At 54.9% G+C, this 12,964-nt stretch overlaps 1 protein-coding gene across 1 annotated transcript; it reads right to left on the minus strand.

The window, feature by feature from the left end:
• Positions 1-1,329: 1,329 nt before the first annotated feature.
• Positions 1,330-5,678, minus strand: LOC116501463 (cyclic AMP-responsive element-binding protein 3-like). The gene is given in 11 exon segments (XM_032207052.1): positions 1,330-2,267; positions 2,270-2,431; positions 2,860-2,938; positions 3,072-3,156; positions 3,273-3,377; positions 3,526-3,632; positions 4,121-4,213; positions 4,430-4,554; positions 4,790-5,063; positions 5,133-5,270; positions 5,633-5,678. Coding segments are annotated over 10 exon segments (1,365 nt in total). The 5' UTR covers positions 5,633-5,678; the 3' UTR covers positions 1,330-2,070.
• Positions 5,679-12,964: the final 7,286 nt, after the last annotated feature.

Here is a 12,964-nt window from a genome sequence, read left to right on the forward strand (position 1 = left end):
CCACTCATCTCCCAGCCTGTAGCACTGCTTGGGGTTGTTGTGCCCCAGGTGCAGGACCCGGCACTTGGCCTTGTTAAACTTCATGCAGTTGGCCTCAGCCCATCCATCCAGCCTATCCAGATCCTCCTGCAGAGCCTACTTATCCTGCGACAGATAGACACTTCCCCCCCAACTTGGTGTCATCTGCATGCTTACTGAGGGTGCACTCAATCCCCTCATCCAGATCATCAATAAAGATACAAAACCAAAAGCAAGGCCGGAGCTCCTAGACCAAGCTGGCACCACAGAAGGTCCCTGGGGAAGGAGCAGTGGCTGCCTTCCCAGGGTCACCTCATCCTAGAGGCAGAAACATGCTGTCACCTGTCCCAAGGCACAGTCCACGCATGAGCTGCACTCTTCCACTTTTTTCTCCTCTGCAAACAGAGATGCAGCAAACAATTTTACTTCCTGTCCATCTACACAAGCACCTTTTCCTGTGCTTTTCTGCCATAAGCATGGTGCTGCCTGCCTCTCTGGGTTCCCGCACCCCAAACCTCATGCTGGGCTCTACAGCCTGAGCTCAGGAGCTGCTGGTGCCTCCATGGATCCAGTGATCCCAACTGAGCTCAGCACACAGCCTTCATTTAGCAACCATTGCCTTCCCATTGGCAGGGTCAGCCCTGGGCCCCCTGGCTGAGGGGATGGGGGCTATTACACCACTCCAGCTTTGCTCCACTTCCTGCAATTGTGCAGTTTCTTGTTACAAAAGCAGAAGTGGGAGCAGACAACAGCTCCTTGCACTTCCTCCAAGGGAAGTTACTTAGTTCTGCTGTGCTAAGTGCCACTGTGCATGACATGGTGCTATGGGCCTGCTGCCGCCACTCCCCATACACGGGTGTCATTGATGTGTACTGGCAACACCTGTTTGTCCCAAACTGTTTCCAGGGTGTTCACACATCCCCAGCCTCTGCTAGACTGGAAGTGGGGCTCCTGCACTTGGGGGTACTTCTGTGATACTCCCAGCCCCTTGCCCAGCCTCACCTGGTCAGCCCAATCCCAGACTGAAAAGACCATGGAGGGCACAGTTACACAGACAGCATATTTTATTTCCACTTCATTAACAATGAAACATCCTCACCAGCTTAGATCTGAAGTAGGGCAAGGAGAGGTGCTCAGCAGGTACCACCGGGCTGTACTGCAGGAAGGACACCAAGCTCCAGCTCACAGAGCAGCTGCTGCACCCCACAGAGCAGCTAGAGCCAGCTGACTGCCTCACTGCAAAGCTTGGCACAGCTCCAGACCCAGCCTGCAGACAGGAAAGTCTTCAGAAGAGCAAGAGGCTTCACAGCTCTTGGGTCTGCTCCCCCTTAGTAGCCTTGCTCCTTCTCCCCAAGGGGCAGAAGTCTGGCTTTGGGCTGTGAAAGAAGAAAGGCTCAGCCCCTGTGAAGGGAACTGGCTCACACAGCTTGGGAATCCCCAACACCTTCTCTACCCAGGCCAGCAGCGAGCCCATGGCTCAACAGCTACCAGAAACAGGGGAAGCATAGGGGCTGTCGCAAGGGCAGGACCACTGCCTGTCACTGAAGGTCACTATCCAGCTTGCCATCTCACACCCAAACACCAGACAGCACTGCAGAATTACTGGGGAGAGACAAGGAAGAAGTGCTTGTGGCTACCAGACACAGTAAGAAGGGCAGGACTGAGCCTGTTCTGCTTCTTTCCTGCCCAGATGGAGATGAACAGCAGCATTCTGCACCACCTGCCTCCAGTCAGATCAGGTATTGGCATCTCAGGCCCAGCTGCCTTCACTCTCCATACCACAGCCCTTCCCCAGCCCAGGAGGAAGGCAACAAAGCTCCCAGAGCTTTCCACCCCATCTCAGGCAGGCTCCTGTTACAGATATACAAAGCAGGGTGTAGGAATAGATCACCTGTAAAATGATTCTTCTCTGGTAAACCCTGAGCTGCCAGCAATCAGGAGATTATTTAAAAGCATTTGCTTTGACAGATTCTCTGTTGACACAGTTCTGCTTGTCTCTCCCTGACAGGGTGCCCTGCCTCACCCTGGTAGGCAGCAAGCAGGAGGTGATGGTCACATCTCATCAGCATGGTGCTGCTGGATGACAACAGTGGCAGCACGCTCCACCCACTCCTGACTCTTGGCTTTCCATGGCACCAGCACCTCAGAGTGCAAGGGGTCACTCCAGGAGCGCTGCTCCTGCAGCTGGGGATGGCTCAGCTCGGAGCCTGCTGTTGCAGGAGGGTCAGAGGATGAGTTGCTGTTGAATCAGGCTTGGGTGGACTCTGCCCCTCTTCCTGTGACTGACTGAGGCTGCCCAACAGTGAGGTGTCCTCAGGCTCGGGGCTGAGCCTCTCCAGCACAGCTTCCTCTTGCCTGCTGTGTGCTGTCTGCCAAGCCTGGTTCAGGAACTCACGAATCTGCTGCAATAGCGCTGTAAGAGGGAGAGCTGCCTCATCATTCCCAACTCAAGAGCAGGATCCATCAACCTCTTGTTATCCTACTAAGCACAGGCCACCACCAAGCCCGTGAGAGGAGAACAAACTGTTCAATCAGGGCTGCCTCCTCCCAGGGAGGTGGGGTGAGGATGCTTCACAGCAGCCAAGCCCAAGCACAGCCTGCACTCCAAGTGACAGCAGATCTGGGCAGTTCTGATATCACCCCTAACCTTGGGAAGGTCTCTGCAACGGGGCTGGGGAAGGGTCTGGAACTGGACTGAGAAAGGGAAGACAAACCATATGCTCATCATAGGTGAGGGGCTCTTGGGTTGGAAGTGTCTGAGAATTTGGGCTCTGTGGGAAGTGCTCTACCCTGGAGGGCAGCACTTTCCCTGGAACCATGCTCAGCCCCCTGGGCACTCACCTCCAAGCTCTGGATGCAGCCCTCTGCTCCCAAATGAGTAGAAACTGGGCGAGAGAATGAGGCAGGACAGAACCAGGACCTGGAAACAAGATCAGCAGAGCTCGCAGCAAAAGGATATGAAAAGGCATTACTGGCTGCAATAAACACCTGTCTCCCAAACTTATGGGGACAGCCGAGGCCCCTTCCCAAACACTGGAGCTGAAGCTACTCACCATGACGCAGGTGCTCAATGTGGTCATTTTGGTGGTGGACTGTTTCACCAAAGCCTGCAGTTTGTGCAGCTGCTCAAGCAGAGACCTGAAGGAGAGCAGGCACAGCAGGTTAGCACAGCAGTTGATCCACAAGCTGCGCACCCCTCCTTCCCTTTTGCAGCCAGTGACAGACCACAATCCCAAGCAGAGGAACAACCTTACCCACCACATCTCCTGCCACATCCAAAGAAAACTCGCATGTTCTGCTTCTGCAGGAGCTGCACCTTCTTCTGCAGCTCGTGGTTCTGAGCTGTGCAGGCTGCCACCCTGCCCAGGACAGACAAACAGCATAGGGGAAAAACAGAGAATCATAGAATATCCTGAGTTGGAAGGGACCCACAAGGATCATCAGGTTTGCTCTTTCTGCCCATGGTGGCAAGACCCCAGAAGCAGCACAGCTGCTGTGTACCCATACCTGTTTTCCAGGCCATCCACATAGATCTTCTTCCTGTGATGACTGTCCTGGGCTGACTGCTTGTTCCAGATCTTTTGACACACATTCTTCAGAAGCTGCTCCTCAGCCTGCAAGAGCCATTTCTCATTAGCAGTCACTCCAAGGTGATGGCAGCCTAGCCCTTACAAATCCTGCATAGCACTCAACCTTGCTTAGAAAGGCAGAAACCTATGTATTTTTGTCCTCTGCTCTTCCCACACCAGTGAATGAACTGCACAAGCTGCAAGGCAAACTCTGACCTGCTGATAATACTGGCAGTTTCCCAGTATACCAGAAAAGCAAAGCACACTGAAGGAAGATGAAAAGCATGCAGGTCATGAGCCACCAGGCAGGTGGGAAGAAGGCTGAAAGCACTTGTAGTGTAACTGCCTCCTGCAATCAGTCACAAGGGGGGGGGGGGGGGAAGACTGAGAGCAGCCAGGGCACTGAAGGAAGGAGCAGGACCCTGAATCCTGCCGTACACTGCCCCGTCGAGGCACCGTCCTACATTTTCAGTGCTGAAGTGTTTGAGGAATCCAAGTCTGTTTGGGAGTGACGGGCTGCAGTGAGAACTCACTTTGGTCGGTGGCAGACAGGTTGGCAATGAAACACCTTCTTTCTCCAGGAGTTGCCTCTCTTCATCAGTCAGCATCAGTTCTGGGAAGTCAGGCTGGAAAACAGCAGAAATATACCTACTGAGAATCCAAAGTAAAGGGAGGAGGGATCCACCCCAGGACAGAGAAGGCATGCAGAACGAGGATAAGCTCTCCTAAAGCACTATCACGCTTTCCCCAAAGATATCCCTCAGAGTAGCCAAGACTAGAAAAAAGGGGAGATGGGATGAGAAGCAAAGGCTGGGCACACCACCACACGCTTCCTTAGGCACAGCTGTTGGTATCTGCATGGTGGCTCTAGGCATGAGCTGGGGTCTGGCATCCACATCAATGGCAATCGGGAAACTGGAGCTCTGTTCCAGTGCCTCAGTTGTGCTTTCCAAACCCGTCCATGTCTCTGGGGAAGGAAAGGAGAGTCAAGCTATGGGCCTCAGTGAAGCAGCACAAACACCTCACCAGCCAGATTTGAGTAGCATGGAATTGCAATTTTATGGCAGCAGAAAACCATGAAACTTGTCTCTCCATTGCTACTTTGTGCCCCCACACAAAACCTGTGTCAGGGTGCTTTTCTGCTAGGCACGGCACCGCCTGTAGCTAGGACAAAAAGACCCCCCCACACACACATCACTTACCAAAGTCAATGGAAACATCTCCTTCTGCCATATCAGCCCTCATGCTTTCCAGTGCAGGCCAGTCTTGATGGAGGGAATAACTGTGATCAAACTGCACAATATCCAAGCTCTGAGGGCTGCTGGCAAAGTCACTGCCAGGGCTATGGAACAGATTCAGATCCTCAGAAATGCCGCTGTCACTGTCAGCAGATGAACAGCCCTGCAGTGGGCCTGGTTCATTTTTACAGGGGCTCAGCATGTGGCTGATGAAATCATCCATCTCCTTGTTTAGGAGCTGTGGAGAAAAGCCTTCTGCTAAGCAGGGAGCCAAACCCAGCAGCCTCCAGATTCCTGCAGAACTCACCTTGGGCCCTGGCAGGCCCCAGTCCTCCAGCAAGAGGTTCTCCTCCCCTGGGTCTACAGTGTCATGAGTGTCATTGCTGAAGAGAAAGCCAAGCAGGTCCTTGTCTGCCAGGGCAGCCAGGTCCTCTGGGCACGCCATCTGAACGAGACACCCATAGTGAGTCCCAGGCCTTTGGTGGTGGTGCCGCTGAACATAAAGGCACCCGGGACACCAAGAAGCTTTTAGGCTTCAGACAGGTGCCCCGGAGGGAGGAGGAAAAAGGAAAAGTGAAGCAGGATGGGGCAGCAGGGCTTCGGACGTTGGCAGAGCAGTGAAAGAGAGCGGGACCAGCCAGGCCTCTATGCCCCAGCAGCACGCACAGGGCAGACAGCAAGAGACAAGGCTGACAGAAGAGCCCCAGGAAGGCGCGGGCGCACGCTCCCGCCCCCAACCGCGGAGCCACCAAGTGAACGAGAACAACCCCAACCCAGCCCCCATCGTGGACCCAGTCATAGCCTCACCTGGACGTTGCATCCACCACCCGCCAGTGACGCCACCGCCTTCCCAGAAGCCCTCGCACAGCACCACACAGTCCCGCCTCACCTCGCTCCGCCCCCGGGTGATGCAGTGGCGCGAGCCCCGCCATTGACCGATGGCACGGGAGCGCGCGCGGCGAGGCAGGAGCTGGGAGCTGCCCGCGGGCGGCGGCGGAGTGGGGGTGGGTGCGGTACTGGTCTGTTGGGAATGCCCGGTGGGGGTCATGGGTGGCGATGTGTGGGGACCGAGGCCACCGCACCGCTCTGTCCAGTGGCGCACGGGGCCTAGCGCATGCGCGGCGTGGGCCGGCGGGGCGGGAAGCGGGCGGTGCCGTCCCGCTGCTGCACAGCCTCGGCGGGCCTGGCGCGCTGTTCTTGCTCGCGCACAGGTACGGGGCCGGGGGCGCGGGCGACGCGGCCTCGCCTAGCGCGGGGACTCCTTACCGGGAGGGTCCCGGTGCTCCAGGACACCCCTCACTTCCCCCGCCCCCGCCTCCCCCCCCCCTTCCCGCTTATCGGGCTTGGGGCCGGGCCACGCCGCAGCGCGGCGACCCTGTCGGCGGTTGGACCCCTGGGGCGGGAGCCGCTGTACCGGGGACTCTAGGGGCTGGGGGAGAGTGGGGCGAGGAAACGCCGCGGCTCAGAGGAGGAGGAGGAGGAGGAGGAGGAGGAGGGGCTGTCATCTACCTCTGCCACCACCAGCAGCTCCGTGCTACTGTCCCAGCAGGAATGCCTCCATGTTCTGGCACTTCCAGCCCATGAAGCCACGCTTCTGCTATGGGCACAGGTGCTGGGCTAGGCAAGTAGGCGTTGCAGTGGTGCCTCAAGACCTAGCCGTACATGTGGCCTAGCAATTGTTTTGCCTTCTCTGAGATTAAAAGGAAGAAAAACAACCACAACAAAATAAAAAAGAATTCTAGACCTTCCCAGCTGCTGCAGGCTGCTCCTGTTCCTGCATCACCACCCAAACCTTCACAGGAGGCTTTGGCAGAGTGGCAAGGCTGAGGCTGGCTGTGGACCCCAGGCAGAAGGGCTGGGAGAGTTTCCTGCAGCCAGGGCTGGGCCCCACCTGGTGCAGGGCCTTTCCCAGGGACAGTTCAGTGTGGCAGTAATACCCAGAGCTTCCTTCAGCACCAGTATAGTGAAAAGAGAGAAATCTGTTTGATAAAGGTCTGCAGCTCCTGGAAACTTGCCATCAGTGTGCTGTGGAGGCTATCTTCAAGCACAGCCTCTGGCATAACAAAAACCCCACAGGGCTTTATATTTTTTATTATTATTGTTGTTAATGTAAAACTTGCCCTGTACCTGTTGTTGCAGCAGTACTCTCAGGTCAGTAGACAGAATTGCAGCAATTATGTACAGGATGGAAACCTCGCTCCTGGGGCCAGTGGCCCCTGCTGGGGTGTGGGAGGTGGAGGGACAAAAGGCATCTGCTGCTGGTGGGGCTGCATCATGGAGGAAGAGCTTACAGCGAAATGCAGAAGTGCCTTCAGCTGGCCACACTGCTGCTGCGCTGGCATATCTGCCTTCGCATACCAGTAAGCGATTGCTGACTTGTTTGCTTTCCCTGCAGCGTAGCCAGTGCAGAAATGTGGTGTGCATTTGTCAAGTCTTTTTTCTCCTTTTTATTCTTTTTTTTCCCCTTCCTGAGGGATGGCATGAGGCTGGCTGTCCTCTTCCATCACTTTACACTTTGTCGCTGTGGCTGCTTTGTGCCGAGTGTAACACCAGTGCTGCAGCCCCTCTGCCCAGTGGGTGGGCAGTGCTCAAGGTGCCCCCAGTGCCAGCTTGCTCTGGGGGGACAGCACCAGTGTCACCAGCCTGGAGCCTCCAAGATGTTCCTGCAGCTTCAGCATGGCAGCAGAACCATGCTCTGGAATGACTTCTGTTGCTTTTTCAATTGAAATGCAGACATGCCCACTCCTGTCCTTGACGTGGCACCCCAAGGCAGAAGCCACCTGGGGCTTCACCACCACATGGCCGCAGCTTGGGCGCTGTGTCTGGAGGAGGCACCCAGACAGATTTGCAAACCTCATGTGATGAGCCACCGCCAGATTGCTCTGAGGTTTGAGATGTGCTGCTTTAAATAGCAGAGACCACTTCTGCTTTAGAGACTGATGGGAGCAAAGCTCAGCTGCCTGGAGCATAAAGCGTTTTCTCAAAACATGGAAATAGCACTGAACCATCTCGCTTGCCTCTGGCTACTTGCTTGATGTTTTAAGCACCTTGTATATAAGTGTCTGCAGCGTTACGTCTGGTGTGAAGCTGTAACGCCAAGTACAAGTATCCTTTTCCCCCTAAGCCCTCAGTGCCTCACTTGTGAGGCAGCACTCTGCTTTCAGCAAGGTGTGAGGCTGCTGGCGTTGGCCACATGCAGCTGCTGATGGTTGTGGAGGACCTGTGGGTCTGTACTGAGCTGGAAGAGCGCACATGGCATGAAGCTGCCCCTATCCTGCTGTAAAATGGTGTATTTCCTATTCAGCACGTGTTCCAGCTTGCCCTGCAGAGTGTTATATTCCTCTGAACTCACTGTTTTTGTCAAAAAGCTCAAGAGTAGGGCTGCTGGGATAGTCATCATGCTGGTAGCCTCACAGCATGGCTGGAAGGGTTCCTGCCTGCTCGCACCATCATTTTTTGCTCTATCACCATGTTTCCTTTGTAACGTCCTGGTTTGGGCTGGGGTAGAGTTAATTTTATTGTGCTATGCTCCTATTGGTCCTAGTCCCTGTCCTGGAGACAGCACGTCCTTTCCCCAGGGTGGCTCAGGGGCAGAGATGGAAAGCAGCCCTGTGCTCAGATCTAGAATATTTTTAGATATAGGGAAGATGACAAACACCAGCCCACTGACTGTAGCGGCCCACCCTGCCTGTGAAACGCTCAAAAAGCCCCTTCCAGCACTGGCTACTCCTCGTCCACACTGCACCACAACCTGCCCAGTGTTGGGGACTCATCCTGTCCAGGGGCTGCAGGGCAGGGTGCATGCACAGGGGCCCCGCTTGTGTTACATTCCTAGTTGGTGGGGGCTGAGGGCCTCTGTTGTGAGGGCTCCTGCAAGCAGCATTGCCAAATGGCTCAGGAATGCACAGCTGGAGCGGCTCCATGTGCTAGTGGAGGTGACACCGTACTCCCGCTCAGCCTCGGGCAAACATGGTGTGCATCCACCAGGATTTGTGCCTCCTTCAGCCAGCTGCAGCTTGAGGGAGCCTGGAGCGGGTCAGCCCCGATGGAAGCCAGCAGGCTCCAGAGGGCAGGGGAAGGAGCATGGGGTCAGGGGCACTGCTGAGCGGGGCAGGGATGGGCAAGTTGCCCCTTGGCAGTGGGGCAGAAGTTTGCGTCGAGCAGGGGAGCACTGAGAGCTGGATCTTGACCCAGCATCACCTGTGCCCCCTAGCGCAGGTGTCCCTGTCTCCTCCCTGAGAGCTCTGCACCCCCAGGAAGCACACACAGGGTTTCCAGGCTTGGCACCTTGGGTTGCCCACGTGGGACCACTGCTCACTGATAGTGGAGCCAGACACTACTGGTCTTGGGTCAAAGTGGGGTTTTCCTCTTGCAGCTTCTGTGTCATGGTAGTTATAATTAAAACCCCTTCTGTCATGCTGTCCCACCTTATCTCGCCATGCTGCTGGCACATTTCCTCCTCACTGTTGGTTGAGGGCTGCGGCCACTGCTGCACATGAACAGAATCCACTCAGTGATGGTCCTGGCCAGAGCACCAGACCACCCTTGCGTGTAGTGAGGTGATGAGCAAAGAGCTTCATCTGAAGCCCTTGTGTCCATGAAGGACCTTCACAGTTGCCACCCCTGTCCCTTGCCTGGTTGGGGAGCCAAGCCCTAATCTCTGCTCCCCCACTGCCACGTCCACGCATGTATGGTGGAGTGGGCACACACATCTCCAGCTGAGAAGATCTCGGCCACCATCAGGTCCCTGGGGTATGCGTGGGGGCCTGGCAAGGAGAGCTGACCCAGTTGTGTCCTCTGGAAGGTGACGTAGGAGTGGGAACAGTCCAGCCACCACCATGGTTGCCCTCTTGCTGAAGATCAGCATTGGCAGTGTGGTGAAGACGATGCAGTTCGAGCCCTCCACCATGGTGTACGATGCCTGCCGCATGATCTGGGAGCGGGTGCCTGAGGCACAGATGAGACGGTGTAAGTCCGCGGTGTGGCCAGTCACCAAGCCCCAGTGACCCCATCTTGGCCGTGTGGTGCAGGGACAAGGCTCTGCCCTGCTCTTGGGCTCATCCCCTGTCCTCTCCTGCTGCCCGGTCTCTGCTTTCCCAGCTGCATCTCCTTTTTCTTCTTTTCATGCCCCTGGAACTGCCCTAAACAGCCTCTCACCTGCCTGGGACAGGCTTCCTTTAGGCACTGGTAGGCACTGGTATTTTCAGGACAGAAAGCCCCCTTCCCACTACTGCAGCTTTAAACAAGCCAAATTTATTTCAGGCTGTTCACAACCTGTTGCTGCTCAGCAAATGGCTGTTCAGTCCCCTAAAAAAAAAAAAAAAAGACATTTCACAGCCTCCCTTTCCTGTTTCATCCCCACACAGGCCTGGGTTTCTGCACCTAGAAGAGAGTAGCAATGGGGTACGTGTTGGGTGCTCCCCATGGCATGGGCAGAGCAAGGTTCAAGGGAGAGGAGTGCCTAGGCACCACCAGGGGCAAAGAAACTTGATTCTGAACCTCAGAAGCTTTTGTGCAAAGCAGGGTTTTTGTTGGAGCCAGTACATCCGACTAGTGTTTGGTGCACAGTCCTCATCCACGAAGATACTCTCATGTTCATCCAAGCACCATGGCTGCTTTTGGAGGTCTGGAGACCTTCCCTTGCATGCAGTGATGCCAGTATACTCAGGTGTTGCTGGACAAAGCATTGCAGGTCCTGCTCTGCCAGCACATTGGGAGAGGTTGTTCTGATATCACTGCTTGGCCTGGAGAGCCCTTCGCTGGGTGGACAGGCTCCCAAAAATGAAGGCAGTGTCCCTGCCATGCAGGGTTGTGGTCACAAAAAGCTCCGAGAGGAGCTGACTTGACCTACGTGTTCAGGGTGCAGATTGTCATCTTGTAAGGTTGCTTGCTTAAAAATAGGTAAATAAGAATAACTGATAGTTCCTGCAGCCTGAAAAGTGTTCCCCTCGATCTCCTCTGCGCCTCGATGCTCCCTGTCAGTGTATTGAGCACGGGACCAAAGCTTGGGGCTCTTTGGTCTCCCTCATTTATGCCTCGGACAAAATGTGGGGGCTCAGGGTGGTAGGAGAACACATGGGAAGTGAAATACTGGTCAAGCTCTTTGAGCCTGCTCCTTGCCTGTCTTGTCTCCTCTCTCCTGCATGTATTTGTTAAGCTGGCCAAGGCTATGTGGGTTTGAACAGTTGCAGTGCTCCCAGTGGGTGTTCATATACCATATAAGTTAACTTTTCCTTTCTTGGGAAATAGATAGCCCTCCCCAGTGGCTCTCCATGAGGCTGTGACGTGCTGGTGCGCTGCTACCTCGCTGAGCTTTTTCAGCTCTAATATCTCCCTGCTGCTGTCAGACTCAGAATTAAGCTGATGACAAAAACCTCACAATGCAAGTTGTGCCCTGGTGATTCCTGTGGCCCTCCACCAAGCCCCACATTGGGCAGGGATTGGCCACGGCATGGGGACCATGGGAGGAGGGGAAGGCGAATACATCTGGGAGCAGCGGATTCCTGGTGGAGCACAGGAAATGCCTTCTTGCTCTGTGTGACCACAGCTTTCAGTTTTGGGGGAGGGCTGGGTGTTTAGACAGATCCTCAGCCAATGCATTTCCTGCCCCTGGGCCCAAGCCAAGCTGCTCTAAGGGGCGAGGAGAAAACCTTAAAGGGAGCTGCTCGTGCCTGAGTTCCTGTCTGGTTGCTCACAGTTTTCCCTAGAACAGCTGGAGCTCGACCTTGCTGGAAACAGGACTGAGCTCAGCACTGCTGCTCCTTGCTGTCTTCCCTTCCCCACTACCGTGCCCCCAGCCCTCCCAAAGGATTTGGGTTGCAATTTTGGGAACCTCGGATATAGATCTTCCATTTATCTGTTTTTACCTCGTCTCTAGCTCAGAGCTCTTCTTTTCCTATTTGATCCTTGCAGCTGTTGTTTCTCTTTGCTGCCCCTACCTAGTAGCACTTGTGGATCCCTTTTTGAGCTGCTCTTGTGTTTTGTCACCTTTAGCAGGGCCCTGTTAATTAAATCTGAGCACACCCTACCCCAGCAAACCCATCCTGAGCGTGCTTTCCTGCTCTCTCTGGACCGGGAGAGGGGTCCTAAGCCACTGGGCCAGGTGTTACTCAATTCCCCTGTTTTTGGCCTGGGTTTTGTGTCTGAAATGCAACATCCCCACATGCTCTGTGCTGAGCTGCCATGCTGGGCTCAGGCGCGAGCTTCCAGCTCTGCTTTTGCCCTATTTCGGGAAGCGCCTCTCCCCTCCTGAGCTAAGGATCCAGACAAGCTGCTCAGTTTTCAGAGCTTTAGAATTATCCTCTTAAAACTGGCTATGAAAATAGTTTTGTTTGTTTGTTTGTTTTTAAACAAACACACCAGCCTCCCTGGTTCTTCTGTTCTGTTTAGCAGGATCCTCAGCACAGCATGAGGTGGGCAGGCGCAGGGCAGCTCAGGAATTTCCCCTTCCCTGCCAGCAATGCCCGCTTACAAAACCAATGACCAGCCAAGCAGCTGCTGGAGGGGAGGAAAAGGGGCAGAGCCTGGTGTGGTGCTGGCTTCTTACGAAAAGAGCACCGGGGCTGTCCCTGGGCTCCAGCAACAGCAGACCCATCCAGTACCCCCACCCAAGCTGTCAGGATTTACAGAATATCAGTTCTGCACTAATTCACCATCTCTGAGACTTTGTAAACCTCCAGCATATCCTCTTCCGGCCTGCTCCTCCCCAAAATGAGGAGTGCCAGCTTCTTCAGTCCCTAGTACTGAGTGGCTGATCTTCCTGGTCCATCATTTTAGCTGCCCCTCTCGATGCCCTCTGCCTTGTTCCCAGCACCCTTCCTGATGATGCCCAGCATTTTATCATCATGTTTTGGCTGTTATGTTTCACACCAAAGATTTTAGAGAGCTGTCAAGCACAACTCCAAGCTCTTCCCTCAGTTGTGACTGTCACCTCTGAGTCAGCATTACGTAGGCGTGCTTTAGATGAATTTTCCTGTGGATAAATAGATGTAAAACACCTACCCTAATGCTCATTTGCCAGCTTTTTGCCCACTCAGGCTTTCCTCCTGCTCGTGGCAGTTGTGGCTGCTTGCTGCAGCATACAGGGTGCTGCTGTACTGTGCGCACTGGTCTCATCCAGCCCAGGGCTATGCCGACAGA

This window comes from Aythya fuligula, chromosome W (genome assembly GCF_009819795.1).
Source record: "Aythya fuligula isolate bAytFul2 chromosome W, bAytFul2.pri, whole genome shotgun sequence".
Taxonomy (NCBI): Eukaryota; Metazoa; Chordata; class Aves; order Anseriformes; family Anatidae; genus Aythya; species Aythya fuligula.